Genomic DNA, 20,498 nt, shown 5'->3' on the forward strand with positions numbered 1-20,498 from the left:
TCTGAGCATGCCCAGTCTTGCTCATAAGATTTTTCCCTGTCGAAATCTGTACTGACTGCACGAAAATCGGACGTGTTTTGACGGCGGACAAAAATTTTATAGCCTGCACACCAGATTGTTGGTGGCATCATACTAACAAGCCGAAAATCGGCAGATCGGTTGTCGGACGAAAATTCCCTGCCGATTTTCGACGCGTGTGTACGGGGCTTTAGGCTGGCCCTACAGGGAGCAAATTTGCTAGATTCCCCCATCAACACAGACAATGTTGATGTGGGAATCCCTCCTCCTGGGCCATTGTCTTCTTCAGTGGGGAGAAGCTGTCTCTGCCGGGAGAAACAGTGATTATCTCTAGCGTCTATAGCAGCCACTTGCTATTATTGCAAGAAAATCCAGCAGGCTGGTTATACCCAAGTTGATAGATCAATTAACTTGGTACATTCAACCTGTCCAATAATGGTTTGAATCTCAGCTGGTTCCTGCTGAACCAGCCAAGATTCAAACCGTGTATGGCCAGCCTAAGCAACAGCACTGTCACATGTGGGGAAGGAGAATGCGTAACATGCTGGACTAGTGGCTGGATAGAGCAGTGGGAGAGCCACATTTTGGAGAGGAGAGCAATAAATAAACCTGTTGCTTTGCATAGGACATTTTCTAAACTGTGTTCACTTTTAAAGTCAATCTCTCTGCCCATTTCTCTGGGAAAAATGAAGGCAGAAGCACATTGAAACTGTGATTGAACATTTAGCGTGCTTGTTGTAAATAAAGCAGCATTTCAACTAGGATTCCTTGGGTCACACAAGTGCTACAATACTCCACAATATGGAAAAAATAACACTGCTTCCTCCAGAAATCAAATCTCATAGAATACTTTTTTTTTTGTTGTTGTCTTGTATGGGTCTGACAGACGTCTCTGCTATTTCAAACCTCATCAACAAACATGTGCCTGAGGCACGGCTCGTGGAGGACATCGGACACGAGCTGACTTATGTCCTACCTTATGAAGCTGCCAAGGAAGGGGCCTTTGTGGAACTTTTTCATGAAATAGATGATCGTCTCTTTGACCTCGGAATTTCCAGTTATGGAATCTCAGACACCACCCTAGAAGAGGTTAGATGACTTATGTTTTATATCTTGTCTCTACTTTTGAATTATTGGTCGCACATATCATCATGGCAAAATTTGGTTTGTTACTATATTAATATACTGTATACTGTAGGTATTTTAAAATGGGGAAGACGTAGAGTGTTGATCAGGCCTACTAGTCAGATCCTTTTAGACCTACTTTACAAAAAGGACGGCATCTGATTGGATGTTTTGGCCATCACCTCCACTTTATAGGAACCATCCTTTCAGGATACTGTTTAACACAATCCTTTGGACAGAGCACTCTATTGTATCCCATGCATTTATTATACATCTCTTTTTAGTGGTTAATTTTCGTCATCCTCCATGTAACCAACAGTGGAATGCTCATTATGATGACTCACAAACTTTGGCTTTAAAAGGACAGGCAAAGCCATAAGTTAAATGCATACATCAAGCTGCATACATTATTATTGCATTCATCTATGTGTGTGTAATTATTTTTATTGTCATTGTCATCATTATTACCTGGAAAAACATAACATCACATGAGATCAAAATGATGAGTAGACACTTTGCTAGCCAGTAATCACAAAAAGGAAATACCTCAATGTTTTTGTGTTATAAGTGAAAAAGAACATAGAAATCCAGTTTCCTGAATAGTATTATCATCATCCACAGGCTTTTGTGAGCATGTAACACCATCTAAAATAAATATGGTTTTATTAAATTTGTTTCCTAATCAGCGATTTGCTGTTGCAGATCTTCCTGAAAGTGGCTGAGGATACTGGCGTGGATGCAGAAACATCAGGTGATCTTCTTATTCTGCTGTATCTATTCCAGTCAGCCTGATGACCTCTTACAGTCTGTTGAATGATTGATAATAACAATCTCTTATATCCTCTTCATAGATGGCACACTCCCTGCTAGAAGAAAGAGATATGCATTTGGAGACCATCAAAGCTGCCTGAGACCGTTTACTGAGGATGACAACTTTGATAACAATGACTCTGACCTGGACCCTGGTATATATGAGATATAGAATATATCAGTTGTAGTATTCAAATGTTTTGCTACAAGAATACTAATGCGGCTACAATCACTGTACGTTTGTATCTGCAGAGTCCCGAGAGACAGATTATCTGAGTGGCATTGATGGGAAAGGCTCTTACCACATGAAAAGCTGGAGTTTAATGAGGCAGCAGTTCACCGCCTTACTTTGGAAGAGGTTGCTGTTTGCCAAACGCAGCAGGAAAGGCTTTTTTGCCCAGGTGAATTAAAGTACTTGTGAGGATGCTTTTCCCCCTGTTAATTCCTAAAAAAATAAAAATCCCTGTAAGGAATGAAATATGTACCTGGGCTGACCTTTTGAGAGTCACAGTGGACTGTCTAGTCTGTAACGTCACTGCTTTATTAATGGCTGGAATAAGTGTGCAGCTAGAGACAACTCCTAATCTACAAATTTAAAGAAAGACAGGCTGCACAACGATGACGTCCTCAATTTCTAGTTGGTTTATTGAACTCGCAAAAACAACATACAACACACACTGCAGACCTCCCACCTGTGGCCACACGCTAACGCCTTTCACCCATAACAAGGCCTAATCATATATCTGCATACTTCAAATCAGTCACTCAAAAGATACTAAAGCCTGTGACTCACCAAGCAGTTAGCAGTTTATGAAGCAAAAGTTTACCAAAGGCTGCCTTTGGAAAGTGCAAAATCTGGTGCAGCTGTGCATGGTAGCCAATCAGCTTTTAACTTCAGCTTGTTCAAATAACCATTTGCCTACTGGGCACTTTTACTCCCTTCCTTGCCAATTTTCAGCTTTCAGCGCTGTCCAACTTTGAGTGACAATTGCGCGGTCATGCAACACTATATCCAAATTTAATTTGTAGTATTGTTTTCACACATATAGAGATTTCTTTTGGTGGTATTTAATTGTGGTTTTTTTTTTTTTTTTGCTAAACAAATGAAAAAAGACAGAAAATTTTGAAAAAACAAACAAACATTTTTTATAGTTTGTTAAAAATTTTGCAAACAGGAAATTTTTCTCCTTCACTGATGTGCGCTAAGGCTGCACTGATATGCTGCACTGATGGGCACTGATGAGGCGGCAATGATGAGCACTGATATGTGGCACTGATAGGCGGCACTAATGGGCTCTGATAGGTGGCTTTAATGGGCGGCACTGATGGGCAGTGATAGGTGGCACTGATAAGCATTGTTAGAATTCACTGATAAGCACTGTTAGGAGGCACTGAGGGACACTGATAGGTGACAGTGATGAGGAGGCACTAATGGGCACTGGTGGGCACTGATTGGCAGGACTGCTAGGCACTGTTGGGACTGCACAAATAATCAGGACACTGATAATCAGTGCTCTGATTATCAGTGTCAATGTCCCTTTAACACAAGCTGGTTACCTGCTTGTGTTGACATTTATGATCAGCTATAAGAATAGATATAGGATTTTGTTGTGGGACTTTTAAGGTGCAGACATACCAATGAATGATGGAGAAAAAATCATTTTGATAATAATATTTTTACAAATTGTTATTCAAAAAATAACAGACGTTTTTTTTTTTAAAAACCATATAAAAAGAGAAATAAATAACTATATGGTGCCTGCTCAACATGTTTTGCCATCTATCGATAGCTTCTTCAGGAGACTGACGGGCATCTTTAATAAGTTATTTTTCTGTATATGATAAAGAGATAACACATAAATTATATATTTTTACATATGTATGTATAAATATGAAAACATTGTCTGTTATTTTTTGAATAAAAATTTGTAAAAATATTCTTATCAAAATTATTTTTTCTCCATAATTTATTGGTATGTCTGCACCTTAAAAGTCCCACAACAGAATCCTATATCTATTCTTATTACTATTTAGGGATGTGGTGCTTGTAAAAATCTATCTCCAGCAAACTTTCTTAAAAATATTTATGATCAGCTGTCATTGGACATAGCTGATCACGTGCTAAAGGGCGGCTGGGATTGGCCCTTTACCCCGATCTGTAATCAGCTGAGTTTGCAGGGGCACACGGGAAGCGCGATCATGGGAGGACGTCAATAGACCCCCCTCCCGGCAAAGTAAGACCACGCTGTAGCCATTATTCGGCAATAGCGCAGATTGGAAGGGGTTAAGATTTGACAAAAAACCTAGAAGCTGACTGGTATATATGCACAGCTACACAAGATTCTGCACTTTCCAGCCTTAATAAATTTACCCCATATGTATATTTCTCAGTACAGATTTTCTTTGATCTTGAGTATTCAGAACTAGAAACATGAGCAATGTATGGAGTGAAAATGTTCCTAGTCAGACTCTAGTACTGTAAGTAACAGCACAATCGGGGACAAAAGCCTAGAGGCTAGAAATTCTACAAAAGAAGGATATGGGAATGTTTCCTATATATAATACAAAAAGAAAATCAACCCCTCTGCTTCACTTTCTCTTTCAGATTGTGCTTCCAGCTGTATTTGTATTCATTGCACTGATGTTTAGCCTTATAGTGCCACCGTTTGGTAAATACCCCAGCCTTGAGATTCAGCCTTGGATGTACGATGAACAGTATACTTTCTTCAGGTATGTCATGTGACAGATGTATTATGTATAAATAAATATGTTATTTTTTTCTTGTCCTGGCCATCCAAAGTTATAAAGGCTTAACATGATAACTTTTCCACTTTTAAACCTCTTGTGCATGATGAAATCCATACTGTCATGTAACTCAAAGAAAGAAAAAAAATTAAAAAACTTTTAAATTCACGGCTCTAATATATTAGATTTCAAACACGTATATTGCATTTCTAGAATAGGTAATGTATATTATTGTGTATACTTACGTACCTGCAGGAGAGGAATTTAATACTTCCATATTTCCAAAGAACGTTATACAAGATTATACTCCAAATCTCTTTTTTAAAGAGCATGCCTTGTGTAATTCGTTTATTTTTCTATTTTGTAGTAATGATGCCCCGGAGGACTCTGGTACTGAGACTCTTTTGAAAGCTTTGCTTGAAAAGCCTGGATTTGGAACTGCATGCATGGATGGCTATTCTATTAAGTAAGTGTGACCTTCTGTGCATTTCACATTACTTGATGGAATTATTGTTTCATTGCTAAAGACACCTTCATTTCTTTGTGGTAGTAAGATACAAAAAACTGATACAAACATCTTAATAAATCATACAAGTGATTTATGAAGTAGGTAGTTGACATTAAGTAAAAAGAACCAGCCATAGACCCATTTTATTACGAATAAACAATACAGTTATTGTGGAGTGCCTACAGGGTACCTCAGTTATGAAAGAAGTGAGACTGCCATTGCCCCCATATTTCCCCAAAGTAATTCCATGTAATAGAAGAAACGTTTTGATAGCATCATTTTTATGGCTTATTTGAAGCTGCAGCTTCCATAAAACTTAGCATCTGGCACTTCTGGAGTATCTAATGTGTGTCTGTCTCTGCGACCTGTGGTTCCATCTCTCTAGAGGACACAGCGTTGATAATAGGGGTCAATGGGAGGAACCACAATGCGTAATGGGAGACATAGGCATCACACATTGCTGGAAGTGTCAAAGGCTAGAGATTGTAGCTGAGGTGGCAGCAATTCAATAGAGTGATGATAGGAGTCCTGGGCCACCAAACAGGTAAACATATTACATCTTCTAATACAGGGAACTGATTTGAGTAATTTATGTTGCTTTAAGCTGGCCATACACAGATCTTTTTTTTTTCTAAATCAGTCCACTGGCTGATCAAAAAAAAAAATCAACAGATTTCCCGATCCACGCATTGGAGGTGGATGAATACACTGACCAGGGCTGCATTCCATTGGCTGCATGTGCTGATCGAACACAACATTTCTAACAGTCTGTCCCATTAAAGAAGAGTCATTCACTAGGGTAAATGGGAATACCCTGCTGAACTAACCAAATTTAAATCCATCTATGGCCAGGTGTAATCAGCTGTAATTAAAGCCATGACTTTCTGACTACAGAGTTATTCACTACGCTCCACTGTACCACTATCTACAGAATACAGTATGCTTTCATTGGCAGCTGAGACTGTGTAGTCATCAAAATTATGCACCTGGGATAAGTGTTCTCCCTTGGTGCATGGAGAAGTTGACTAATAGCAAAGGTACCTGTAGAACCTCACGGGACCCTTCTTAATTTCCAAAACAGATATGTAGACGTGGGAAATCAAGCACAGAAATTTAATTACTGGAATCTGAGGTATATGTAAAACTGCCAATTTTTTTAGTGGGCTGACCCTTTATTGTATATTTAACAGGGGTGTCCCTTGTTCTGGTGAAGATAGAGAATGGAGAACTCAGTTTGTCTCTAAGTCTGTAGAGGAACTTTTTATGTATGGGAATTGGACAATGGAAAACCCTTCACCAGCCTGTGAATGCAGCAATGAGAATGTAAAGAAGATGCTTCCAGTGTGTCCACCTGGTGCTGGTGGGATGCCGCCCTTTCAGGTATGCTGAAGATTACATGAAATAATAGGGTTAGGGTGCATTAAATTTAGAGATTGGCTAGATTTTTTAATATGTTTATTTATTCTGTGGATTTACAGGTAGTAAACCATTGCCTTAGAAATGTGTTGCAGCATATCCTATAGCACATTGTGTATTAAACGTGTTATTCTGAGAATGTAATGGCAGCAAGCATTCTATATAATTTATGGTCCGTTCCTCTTTAGAAGCAACCTGTACATTGTACATTTCATTAAAGACACTGAGCATGATATATTAAAAGCTATAAAACTGAATGGTATTCCAACATATAAATATTGCCCTAGTTTGCATGCTGATTATTTGTGAATCCTTTAAAATTAAGTAAAGCAAAAATTACATGCACTGTTGAGTGATAATGAAAAGTGGTTCTTGGCTTCGATGTTTATTGCTTACAGTTGTGCTCGTAAGCTTACATACCCTGGCAGAATTTATGATTTCTTTTCATACCCTGGCAGAATTTATGATTTCTTGGCCATTTTTCGGAAAATAGGAATGATAACACAAAAACGTTTCTTTCACTCATGTTTAGTGTTTGGCTGAAGCCATATATTATCAATCAACTCTGTATACTCTTTTTAAATCCTAATGACAACAGAAACTGCCTAAATGACCCTGATCAAAAGTTTTCATACCATGGTGATTTTAGCCTGATAACATGCACACAAGTTGACACAAAGGGGCTTGAGTGGCTTTTACAGGTAACCATCCTCACCTGTGATCTGTTTGCTTGTAATTAGTGTGTGTGTATAAAAGGTCAATGAGTTCCTGGACTCCTGACAGACCCTTACATCTTTCATCCAGTGCTGCACTGACGTTTCTGGATTCTGATTAATGGGGAAAGCAAAATAATTGTCAAAGGATCTGCAGGAAAAGGTAGATGAACTGTATAAAACAGGAAAGGGATATAAAAACATTCAAGGAATTGAGAATGCCAATCAGCAGTGTTCAAACTCTAATCAAGAAGTGGAAAATGAGGGGTTCTGTTGAAACCAAACCACGGTCAGGTAGACCAACTAAAATTTTGGCTTAAGCCAAATACTAACCATGAGTGAAAGAAAAGTTTTTGTGTTATAAATCATTCTCGGAAAAATGGCCAAGAAATCATAATTTCTGCCAGGGTATGTAAACTTATGAGCACAACTGTATCATAAAAGAAGAAAAAAAATGTAACTTCCATTTCTGCCAACTTTTTAAAAATTAAAGTTGCCAGGCTGCAATCCTGATCTTCTGGATACAATACATTCTTAGGCAGTCCATAGATGCATCAGGTTCACACTGGATGAGGATGGAGGAATTCTCCCCACTGAGCTATTGTATTGTGACAGCAGGGAGACTTCCCTGCCATCAGAAAACACTAATCAGCAATGCAGGCTATAGCCTGTGGTGCTGATTGAGTGGGGAAAATCCAGCAGGGTGGTTGTACAGAAGTCAATAGATAGAACCTCTCTGCCTATACATGAATCAAAATAGTAGGGTGCAACACAGGGTGCAATTGAAAAGCTCTCTTTTATCCCCTTTATTTTAAACACGTAAAAGTGAAAAAAACACATACATCATCTTAATAGAAGACAAATACCTATAATTTACGAGTGAACTATGTTATTCTGCTGTTTAATGCAGCAGACTATTGGAGAAGTATGCACATAGAGTATAGAATCACCTGCACTGTCATTTTTATAACGTGTTATAACGTGTTATATTAAATGTTTAATATGAAACACAGAACCCAAAATATCACCTATAGGTATAATATGTAAAATTGAAGATACGTCTCTGCCAGACACAGTACACAGACATACAGAGCAATGAATTCAGTGTGTAACTTATTCTTATGTTTGTGTTCTTTTTAAACAGAAAGTACAAAACACATCAGACATCGTGCAGAATCTCACAGGCAGAAACATATCTGATTATCTTGTAAAAACATACGCAGAAATCATTGGAAAAAGGTAAATGTTGTCTTTTTTGTTAGTACTGACGTTTTTGCTTTAGAGCCAGTTCACATTAGCATGACTTGTCAGGCAACTTGTCAGCCTGACAAGTCGCGCTCCCTCGCGGTCCATTGAACGCTACAGGACCCGTTCTAATAGGAACGACACAAGTCGCTCCGACTTAGAAAAAGGGTCCTGCACTACTTCGGGGGGCGACCTTGGAGCGACTTGCATAGACTTTCATTATGTGAAGTCCCTGCAAGTCGCTCCGAAGTCGTGGTGCAGGGTAATGCACAAGTCGCCCCCGAAGTAGTAAGGAGTCATGTCGCCCCAGTGTGAACCGACTCTTACAAGATCATCTAATTTTATAATTTATTTATACATTTGTATCTTTTCTTCCAGCTTAAAGAACAAGATCTGGGTGAATGAGTTCAGGTATGTTCTTGATCATCAGGTGATTTTTTTTTTTTCCATCAGACTAGATGCAACATTATTTTAAATTTAAATGATACAAAATGATCCCTATGTAGAAATCTGATCCTATATAGATTTTTGACTTGTGTAAATTGTTTGGCTTCCTAGGTATGGAGGTTTCTCCTTGGGAGCAAGCAGTTCCCCAGCACTTCCACCAAGTGAGGAGGTCATTGCTTCCATTAAACACATCAAAAGACGCCTGGACCTAACACAGGTAAAAAAACATCTGCATTGTTCTAAGTCCAAAGAGTAGTTGTTGAGGTCAGCTTCCCATTCTTGAATGTAAGATGGCTTATAGACATCAAGTGGGATGTTCAGTGTAGAGTACATTTGAGAGAGAGAGTGTCTTATTGGACCACTATCAGAACATAGCTTTTCTAAGGAGGATAGAGCTCATTGAAACACATACGGGGGAGAGTGATCTTGAGAAATGCCAAATCTGGAGGGCTCTCCTTGCATAAAGGAGGGAATAGTTGACAAGCCCCCCCTTTTTTTTCACCTACCCCCTAATTACCAATCTCCCCCACCTTCTACTCCCTTTTCCATACATAATTTATAAATTAGAATTCAGTTTTATTTTTAATTTTTTATTTCTTACATATGCTTCCCTTTTTGGTACGCATACAACCCATTACCCTTTGGTGTACTTAGGAAAACTCCATAACCACGTCTTATTATCCTCCCATCTTGATTTGTTACCGACCTACGTGGTCTTGAAATACTGTATGTATTTGTTATTATTCCAGCAAACTCTGCCCTTTGCGTTCTCTGTTGGATATCTACAGAAACTGAAGTTTGCTTAAAGGTTCATGATTCTGCTTAATTGGTATCAAGATTCTTTGCAGGGAGCACAATTATATCTAAATATTGAGTTTTCTTGTGCAGAATTTTGCTGTCCTGGGGAGCACAGATATATAATGATTATATTTTATTTTATTATATAGTTTATACATCAAGAAAGCAAGACACCAAAAGTAAAATACTAAGGGCTCTTTCACACATGGAGTCCGTCGATCTGCCAATGCCCCGCTGAGCCGCTGAGCAGGAGGATGACAGCTGTTCTCTGCGCTGTGTGCGGAGACACAGCTGTCAGGCCCTCATGCATCTCTATGGGGGAATCGGATGCGAACGGACCGTCTGTCCGCTCTCATCCGATCCCATCCGCTGGACTGATGGAAAATATGGTTTCCATCCGTCCAGATTTGACGGATCGGATCGGATGTCAGCGGACGCCCCATAGAGATCCATGGGATGACCGTTCAGATCCGCCAAAAAAACTGATAGTCGGATCTGAACGATCCGTCTGTGTGAAAGGGGCCTTAAGAGAAAATGTAAAGGATAACTCCAGTCAAAATGATTGTGTGTTATCAACATTTCCAGATAAGTAACCTTGTGACCAGCTTTGACTTTAAGAGCAAATGATGAATAACCTAGTCTGAATTTGTTGTCTAAACATTTGGTTTTGGGAGAATCATAAAAGCAAAAGGGGCATTTTCCTTTAGCTGTGTGCATGTGGGGAAGCTATGCTGACTTCCATCATCCAAGCAAAAATGTGATTTGTTTTATTGTCCTCGCTTATGGTTGGGTAGTCTTTGCAAAGTGAATTTTCACCTCATTCACTAAGCTAACAGAAAATCCCATTGCTCCTCCTAAAACTCCTCACTGCGTCTTAGTTCCTAGGTCAAGTTCCTGATAGTCATTTATACATACAATCACATTTCAGAGTTTTTTTTCCAGCTTGAGAAAGCATTACATGTTATAGACTTGTTATGCTCTAATAAAAATTGTAGACTACAATACAGCATAAATTAAGAAATGATGATTTCATGCTGAAAGAAAACATAAATGCATGACATTTGATTTTATAGCATTTATTAGTACACTGGCCCTGTACATTTTTGCTTCAACCTGAAGCGAATCTGAAATAATTATATATTGAATTGTATTTCTGTGATTTTCTTGTTTATACAGAATGGGGCTGCCAACCGTTTCCTTGATAGCTTTGGGGTCTTCATGAAAGGACTAGATGCAAAGGATAATGTAAAGGTATGTGTTTCTTTTGTCATCTTCTCATATTGCAATATACAGTACAATCTGGTTATGAGTTCTACAAGCTATACAGATCGTGTGGAATGGGTGTAACTGCTAAAGACGAGTGGTATGCAGTAAGATATGCTCACCCCTGCAATGGGCATAGTATGCATGCTGATTGCTTGTTGTATGTGAATGCACTGTGCACATAATTCACTTCCTTGTTAGGAAATACAAATGGTATTGTTTATTGCATTATTTTACATATATTAGAGTCACTGGTTTGTGTGGACTTTTTGGAGTGGTCTCATATCAGCATCGCTGTTATTACAGGTGTGGTTTAACAACAAAGGCTGGCATGCTATTACTTCATTTCTTAACGTGATGAATAATGCCATCCTGCGCTCCAAGCTACCTGAAGGAAAGAATCCTGCCAAATATGGGATCACGGCTTTTAATCACCCTCTAAATCTCACTAAAGAGCAACTTTCCGAGGTTGCACTGTAAGTACCAAGTCTTCCGTTTTTAAATACATTGTTTTTATTTAAATATAAATATAAATATATATATATATATATATATATATATATATATATATATATATATATATATAGCAGTAATAACTCCAGGCAGATACATTTGTGTATAAAGAAAAATAAGTTACATCCATTTAAAAAAAAAAAAAAAAGGTTATTCTTAAATGTTAGTTTTAGTGGATGAATTTGGTCTTCTGTAATATCTTGAATAGCAGTACAGGGAAGCTGACAGTAAACATGCTAACAGGTGAAGAGAACATAGTGCGTAGAGGTTTCTAGCTTCTTTTTAGCCAACAGACTAGGGGTTTATGCTCATGACCATGATGTGCTACTGTCGCAGTGCTGTCTGGCAGGGATTCTTGAATCTGAAGGCTGGTTGGACAGAAATTCACATTTATTGGCATTAAAACATTTTCTATATGTCTTTCAGATAGTTATTTAGCTGCTTGCCTGGAGTTTAGCTTTAATATTTCTAAATGCCAGTCATGCCCACCCTCCCCATAATTCACAATATGCTTCAAATGTATTGATATCTTAATACTTTATCATGCATCTTATTTTTCTGTGCTATTATTAGTTACATATGGTTTATGTTCTTATGTTCTTGTTTAGGATGACCACATCTGTAGACGTCTTGGTTTCCATCTGTGTCATATTTGCCATGTCCTTTGTGCCAGCCAGTTTTGTGGTTTTTCTGATCCAGGAGAGAGTGAGCAAGGCCAAGCACATGCAGTGCATCAGTGGAGTGAAGCCAGTTATCTACTGGTTAGCCAACTTTGTGTGGGATATGGTAAGAGGTTATAAATGATTATCTGAAAAAAATATATGTATTTATTTGATAAGCTCTTTTATTTTGGGGGTGGCATGTTTTTTAAGTTATTTTGTTAACTTATTAGAATGACTATTAAAAGTTAGAAACCCTGTTGATTTTGTTTTCTTTTCTAGTGTAACTATATAGTGCCAGCTACACTGGTTGTTATAATATTCGTCTGCTTCCAACAAGACTCCTATGTATCTTCTTCCAATTTACCTGTCTTGGCCCTTTTGCTTCTGCTTTATGGGTGAGATATTTGCTTTATTATTTACACATATAGGTTTTTTTTTTTTTTACATTTTAGAAAATCTGAACTATTATTGTTTAAAGTTAGCTAATAGCGAATTTGAATTGAATTATTGTTAACATGAGAGATGACATTAACTGTCTTTATCTCACAGATGGTCCATAACTCCACTGATGTACCCAGCTTCCTTTTTGTTCAAGATCCCCAGTACTGCCTATGTAGTGTTGACTAGTGTTAATTTGTTCATTGGGATCAATGGCAGCGTAGCCACATTTGTGCTGGAACTTTTTACCAATAATGTAAGTATTTATGTTTACCGGATTTTTAGCCAAAGCTAAAACTGCAAATTCTATTAACATGCTTAAAACCTGACTTAACCACTTGCCGACCAGCAAACTACGGCGGCAGGTCGGCTCTGTTATGCGAAACGACGTACATGTACGTCACTTCATGTAGCAGTTAGTGTGGGTGCGCGCCCGTGCCCTGATTGGTTAGAGGGGGTCCGCCAGGCACCCACAATTGCGCCCCATGGAGACAGAACAGTATGTATGTACTGTGTAAACAAGGCAGACCGCTGTTCTGTCAGTGATGAACACGGGTATCATGTGTTCCTCCTATTTAGGAACACAGGTCTCTGTGTTCATCCAGTGAACCCATCCCCCACACAGTTAATGCATCCCCTAGGCACACATTTAAACCTTTGATCGCCCCTGGTCTTGACCCCTTCCCTGCCAGTGTCATTTTTACAGTAACACTGTATATTTATAGCACTGATTACTGTAGTAATGTCACTGGTACCCCCAAAAGTGTACAAAAATATCAGTCAGGGGTCCAGTCTGTTCGCCGCAATGTCGCAGTCCCCCCAAAAAAAAATCGCAGATCGCCGCCATTACTAGTTAAAAAAAAAAACAATAAAAATGACATATATCTTTCCCGTAGTTAGTAAACACAATAACTTTTGTGCAAACCAATCAAAATACGCTTATTGTGATTTTTGTTTTACCAAAAATATGTAGCAGAAAACAAATTGGCCTAAAATGTTAAAAAATTTAGATTTTTACATTTTCATATAAAAAAATGTGAAAAATATTATTTTTTCAAAATTGTCGCTCTTTTTTTGTTTACAGCACAAAAAATAAAAATCGCACAGGTGATCAAATACCACCAAAAGAAAGCTCTATTTGTGGGAAAAAAAGGATGTCAATTTCATTTGGGTACAGCGCCGCACGACCGCGCAATTGTCCGTTAAAGTCACGCATTGCCGAATCGCAAAATAGGGCCTGGTCATTGAGCAGCCAAATCCTCCGGGGCTGAAGTGGTTAAGGGGGTAAAACCTTCCGGTCCTTAAGTGGCTAAAGTGGTTTAAAACCCTAACATATGCCCAGTGAAGTGAACTGCCTCAGGTGATACACAGAGATGAAAAAAAGCCTCCTATATAGGTTTTACTTGTTTATATGCAGCCCTCTCTTCCCTACACCCCTTCAAAAGGACAGAAAAGTGTTTTCTTCGTCGGTCAAAAGCACAGAGGATGGGGCAGAGAGATTGCAGTTACAGTGTGTGAGAGCGGATTGGAGGAAAGGAACACACCCGCTTCACACAGCAGAACTGTGTTGTGAATAGACAACCTGTGTGCTGAGCTCCCTCCCCGACACAAATTTTTCTCATGTGTCGGGATAACTTCTCAGAAGTGACTCATGCTGATAACAGAGGAACGAAGCCGCAGAGACAGAGAAAAAAGACACTTAGAGATTTAGAGAGAGATAAGAAAAACAGTACAGATATATGTGCTTTGTTCAGATTCCATGACTAAGGTTTACAACCATTTTAAGGCTATTTGTACTTCAATCTATGCTATACATGGCTTTAGATAACAGACCTGTTTTTTTTATTAGAAACTTACCAACATCAATGATATATTAAAGTCGGTGCTGTTGATTTTCCCACATTTCTGCTTGGGAAGAGGACTTATCGATATGGTGAAGAATCAAGCCATGGCAGATGCTCTAGAAAGATTTGGTGGGTAGTCTTAGTGTCTGTTTAAATTTAAAATATGTCTTTAAAACTGGATATATAAAAGCAGATATCACTATGACAGAATAGATGTCCCTGTATGTCTTTCTGTAGCAAGTTTGAAGGAGCACCATCATAACCCACCTCATTGTTTACATGAAACTTTAGACTATTTAAATTTTTTTTTTTTTTTTTAGACATGTATATGTATGTACTCTGCTTGTTAGTAATATTTTCAATTTATATTTGTTTTATATCTTTTCCATTTATACTTGGTCCACGTGTACAAGCGAAGAAACATATTTGCTTGCCTTTATTGAGAGGCCCTTAGAATAATTTGACTGGGCAGTGACAGATACCTGGTTGTATTTTTTCCTTTTTTGCTGCACCCAGTGGGATGATGCACTAGATAATTATATAAGAAAATACACGTAGCCCTTAGTGGAGGAGCAACATTATTATTGTCCTCTTGGCCTCTCCAGCAATTGATTTTTTTTTTCAGCATTTCTCAGAAATGCTAATTGTAGTGTGATATATAGAATTATTGGAGAGAGCCTACAATGCTGTGTGCTATCAGGAAAATGGTGAACACCAGGCATTTGAAAATGTTTACATGAAAAATAATTATTAAGGGTGAACGTTCCAATACTGTTCCAAAATGTATACTTACTGAAAATATAGTACATTTTCCATTTTACAGCAGCACATAATAGTGGTGCAACATTCCTAATAATTCTGGTTTACTCTATTACACTGCTTATTTAATATTATGGGTTTACTGATTTTGGACATGTGCCCTTGATACAGGTGAAAACCGTTTTGTCTCCCCCATGTCTTGGGACCTGGTTGGGAGGAATCTATTTGCCATGGCTGTGGAGGGATTGGTTTTCTTCATTATAACTCTGCTTATCCAATATCGTTTCTTCATTAAACCAAGGTAGGTCAATATTTCTAAAAAAAAAAATAAAAAAATGTATGCAGTGATCGACTTTCATGCTTTCACACAACCTTTCTATTAGCACAAAAGAGCCAACCTGTTATGTAGTGGCATGGTCACCTTGTCCAGGGCTAGCCAAACTCCAGTTGTATTTCAATTTCCTACACATGTCCATGTATGACTAAGCTTGTACATGCAGGGAAAACAGAGAGGCCAATTTGCTGGTCCAGGTGAGAGGTGTAATCCTGAGGACAGGTGGAACTGGGTGCTAGCCCCTGCTCGCATCCGTGTATACAACTTGGGAAAGAAATTGGCTGCACACCTCTGCCGGTCCAATAGATTTATTGAAACATGTATAAAGCTGCTACCAGGACAAGGACACAGACCATGGAAAGGTTGACGCGTTTCACACTGACAACATGCTTCTTCGGTTTTGAAGAAGCACGTTGTCAGTGTGAAACGCGTAAACATTTCCATGGTCTGTGTCCTTGTCCTGGTGACCGTTTTATAAATCTATTGGACCGGCAGAGGTGTGCAGCCAGTTTCTTTGCCAAGTAAGCTTGTACATGACTATGTACACTTGTTTAGAAAGTAATGGCAATACTAGCAGTAGGAGACAAGCATCAAAACAGCAGCTAAAGTCAAAGTCATAGACTGTAAGCACTATCTGTCTGTTTCTTTTATTAATTTCCACTTACCTGACATGCAGTTTTACCCTAGATTCAGTTACTCATCTGCTTAGCAGATCCAGTGTTGTCCTGCTAATATATGGTGCAGCAATCTGGGTCCCATGCTGCCATCCTCCAGTCATCGGACGTTGGCTGCCTCTTCAGGGCTCAGGCAGCCGGTATCCATTAATACGTGTACGCCTACCAGCCACTGTGAGCCTCCTGGAATATGTGACATAGTACCCCTGGAGGCTGAGGCGGCAGAGACATGTCATTTCTGGTGATTTGTATTGTGGAGGAGGGAGGGAATCACAGGAAGCCATAGAAGATCTGGGGGTTGAAGGTCCACTTAACAGGTGGGTTGTTATGCATAGCAGTTTTGTGGGCAAGGCCTAGGGAAGTGAGAGAACATTTTAAATTTAAAAGGAAAGCGTTTGTATGTTAATAATATATACTGAGGCTGCAATTATCATGCTAATGTATCTTCCATTCTAGCTAGTCATTGTCAGGCACTTGCAATAAAATAAATAATACACAAGGCATTGTTTCTATCTCTGCAGACCCGTGACTGCAAAGCTTCCCCCTGTAATTGATGAGGATGAAGACGTGGCGAGGGAAAGGCAGAGGATAGTAAATGAGGGGGGCCGAAGTGATATACTGGAAATCAAAGGACTGACAAAGGTAGGACATGTTCATACTGGCTGAGTTATGATGCCGCTCCCTTTGGCTGACTTGTGATCAGTATGTTACCTCAGGCATACGGCAGGCAAGCATCACACCTGCCTCACATCACACCATGAATTTACCCCCTCAGTGCTGCAGGGACACTGAGAATATTTTAGAGATATCTGGAATTTTTGGAATAGGGCACACAATGACAAAGATAAAACTTAGAAACAGAAAAGGCACTGGTTATGTATTTATTGTAAGCAAATGTTAAACTGTTTTTTAGTTATTAGACTAGTATGTGTTGGATTTTGCAATTAGAGTCTGAAAAGCCATGCTGCAACTTGTAGTTCTGCAAGTTTTGGAAGTATATTTCCAATTGTCATTATTAGGGTTATTTAATAAAAAAGTGCAATAACTAATTACAAAGTGTAAAAGCTCAGTGTTGCAGTATAGTAGATGCAATTTTATATTACTTACATAAAAGTTTAAATATAGCATATTTAGTGCATATTATGTTTCCTAAATAAGACTTTTCTTTTCTAGATCTATAGAACAAAGAGAAAGCCAGCTGTTGACAGACTGTGCGTAGGAATCCCTCCTGGAGAGGTAGGAACCAGGCTATAAATGATTAATAGCACAATCCCTTTTCTTTTTATAAAATAGAATTAGCCAACAGAGAAATGGTGTCATACCTTCCTAATTTCTGAAAGGGGAAAGAGAGACAGTACAGCATCATTCATTTTAGGAAAAACACTGCTTAGCATTTACAATTTTTGTATATATTTTTTTTAGCAAATACTCTGGAGAATAAAATGGCGGTCGTTGCAATATTTTTTTGTCACGCGGTATTTGTGCAGCCTTCTTTCAAATGCAATTTTTTTGGAAAAAATACACTTCACTGAAAACAAAAACGAAACAGTAAAGTTAGCCCAGTTTTTTTGAATATTGTGAAAGATTATGTCACACCAAGTAAATAGATGCCTAAAATGTTATGCTTTAAAATTGTGCGTGGAATGGCGACAAACTACGGTACTTAAAAATCTCCATAGGCAACGCTTTAAAAAAATTTTAATGGTTACCAGTTCAGAGGTACAGAGGAGATCTTTTGCTAGAATTATTGCTCTTGCTCTGATGATCGCGGTGATACCTCATATGTGTGATTTGAACACTGTTTACATTTGCAGGCACGACTTGCGTTTACATTTTCTTTGGTGCGCAAGCTTACAGGGACGGGGGCGCTTTAAAACATTTTTTTTTTCCTATTTTATTTTATTTTTTATTTTTAACACCGTTTCAAAAAAATAAAGAAAGAAAATCTTATCCCTTTTATTGCTGTCACAAGGAATGTAAACATCCCTTGTGACAGTAATAGGCAGTGACAGGTACTCTTTATGGAGGGATCTGGGGTCTGAAAGACACCAGACCCCTCTACTGCACTTCAAAGTATTCGAAATGCCGAAATCTGCGTTTTTGAATACTGACAGTTTTTTTAAATCGGCGCTGATAGCAGCCAAGTAAACCGGAAGTGACGGTATCACGTGACGTCGCTTTTGGGTCACATGATCGGAGACCCGATCAAAGCTGAATCTGGCTTAGTTCGGGACTCTAACCAGCTGGCGGATGTGCCTGCTTGTTGCTCGGTTCCCACGGTAGGACAGGAGACCCGGGCAGAGCGGTGGAAGGCAGCGGGAGGGGGGGGGGGGTAGTCCCCTCCTGCTCGCTGGGATAACGGCCGAGCTGCTGCTGAGCTGCATTGGTTATCTCCAGAAAGCTGACCGCCGGCTCTAAAAAAAAAGTACCGCAGTCATCACCCCAGTACAACCACTTCTTCAAGCCGACGTAAAGGCTTTATTCTTGTTCAAAATAATGAAAATTGCTCATACTGACCAAATTTCATAATGTTTCTGGAGAGCATTATCAATCTAAAATGCAAACATTTTAGATTATGGTTCCTATATGTGTTTTCTTTTTCTTATTGTTACATTTGAAAATGAGCAAAGCAGTAATTTAAAGAGTGGGCACAATAAAAAGTAGAGGGATCTAGGCCTGGTACACACAGATAGTTTTTTTTTTTTTTTTTTTTCATTCAACCCAGCGGGCTGGTGTGTACCAGCCTTAAAAGATAGATTTGTATTAAAGCTAGAGACTGTCCCTGTAAAATAGAAACACTGGGGAGCAATGTGTTGATATTACTCCTTACAACTGGATCACCTAGCAGTGCATCAAAAAAATGTATCAAAAGTAGAAGGATATCTTTCTACCATGAGGGAAATCTCCTCTGAGACAGATGTAATAAGCACAAGGGTCCCAATTGGAAAATTTTTGTTTTGGTGGCAACTCAAATTTTTGGATTTAGACTAATTTTCATTCTTTTTGACATTGGTGATTAGGACAGTTATAGAAAGCGAATCCCCCTAATGGGACACAGACAGCAATAAAGACCTGACATGGGTGGTTCTTACACCTAATCTCTAGATACATTTAAAAAAATACTTTACTTCTACTTCAAAAAAACCTTTCAGAAAACATATATGGAAGCTGTAGCTATAGGTACTGTGTAAAAATTAATCTTTTGGCTGAGTTCACACTGTGTGCAAAGCGGCTCCCAGCAGGGGGTCCAGTGTCCATGTTCACCATTTCAGGTCCAAATTCGGTCTGAGATTTTGGCTGAATTTGACCCTGAAACGGACCAGAAGACGCACAGGACCCTTCTGCAAACTGCTCTGCAGCTGTCCCAGGGCTGTGTGAACCGGCTCCATTGAGAGCCAGTCATAGTGTCTTGACATGCAAATTGGATGCGGGAAAACCTGCATCCAATTCGCACCAGAGTCAACCCAGCCTTAAGGTTCACAACAGAGTTACTGAAATCTTAGCTCTTTACTTATTACTTTTCATTATTATTATTATACAAGATTTATATAGTGCCAAGTGCAAAATGGAAGCAGACAGTAGAGTAACAATACGATTCAATACAAGAGGAATCGAGGTTGTAAAACATTGCGCAAACTGTTAGCGCTATATAAATCCTTTATAGTACTATTAATAATCAGAGGGTCATGTTCTTGGGCTTTTGTCCATATGCTTCCTTCACTGACCCAGAATAAGCAGTGGCAGATCCCATATCTCCATCAAGACATCTTCGGGTGGCTGGTTTCCGGGTCTTGATTGCTTGCCACTGTCATTGGCCAGACGGGGATTCGGTCAAATTCGGCATTGCTGAATGTGTACACTGAGCGGCAGATGCACTGCTTACTGTACAAGGGGTTCAGGCAGGTAGCTAACTTTAATGCAGAAGAGACAAAGCATATCTCTCTTTCATTACAGTTCCTGCCTGTTTGCCCATCTATAATTCTGGCCTAAAGTTCCACTTTAAGGTAATTGATAGACTATAGATTATTATCCTCCAGACCAAACTTTTTTGGCTGAATTGGGAGACAAGGAACAAAGTGATTAAGAAGGTTAGAAAACCTTACCTAATCACTTTTGTTTCCTCTAGAGCCATAACAGTCTGCTAGTGACCTCCATTGCCCTAAACAGTAACTCTCATGTTACTGTA

At 38.9% G+C, this 20,498-nt stretch overlaps 1 protein-coding gene across 1 annotated transcript in view; it reads left to right on the top strand.

The window, feature by feature from the left end:
* Positions 1–20,498, top strand: part of ABCA1 (ATP binding cassette subfamily A member 1) — a 153,702-nt gene that overhangs the window by 120,020 nt on the left and 13,184 nt on the right. The window contains exons 25-43 of the mRNA XM_082243976.1: positions 905–1,107; positions 1,846–1,894; positions 1,995–2,108; positions 2,206–2,354; positions 4,559–4,683; positions 5,066–5,164; positions 6,397–6,586; positions 8,480–8,574; positions 8,959–8,991; positions 9,139–9,244; positions 11,002–11,076; positions 11,395–11,564; positions 12,210–12,387; positions 12,543–12,658; positions 12,813–12,957; positions 14,551–14,674; positions 15,476–15,605; positions 16,834–16,954; positions 17,486–17,548. Coding sequence (XP_082100102.1) covers positions 905–1,107; positions 1,846–1,894; positions 1,995–2,108; positions 2,206–2,354; positions 4,559–4,683; positions 5,066–5,164; positions 6,397–6,586; positions 8,480–8,574; positions 8,959–8,991; positions 9,139–9,244; positions 11,002–11,076; positions 11,395–11,564; positions 12,210–12,387; positions 12,543–12,658; positions 12,813–12,957; positions 14,551–14,674; positions 15,476–15,605; positions 16,834–16,954; positions 17,486–17,548 — 2,285 coding nt within the window. The remainder of the gene's footprint in view (positions 1–904; positions 1,108–1,845; positions 1,895–1,994; positions 2,109–2,205; positions 2,355–4,558; positions 4,684–5,065; positions 5,165–6,396; positions 6,587–8,479; positions 8,575–8,958; positions 8,992–9,138; positions 9,245–11,001; positions 11,077–11,394; positions 11,565–12,209; positions 12,388–12,542; positions 12,659–12,812; positions 12,958–14,550; positions 14,675–15,475; positions 15,606–16,833; positions 16,955–17,485; positions 17,549–20,498) is intronic.

The sequence above is a fragment of the Pelophylax lessonae genome, assembly GCF_965119305.1.
Source record: "Pelophylax lessonae genome assembly, chromosome: 1".
NCBI lineage: Eukaryota > Metazoa > Chordata > Amphibia > Anura > Ranidae > Pelophylax > Pelophylax lessonae.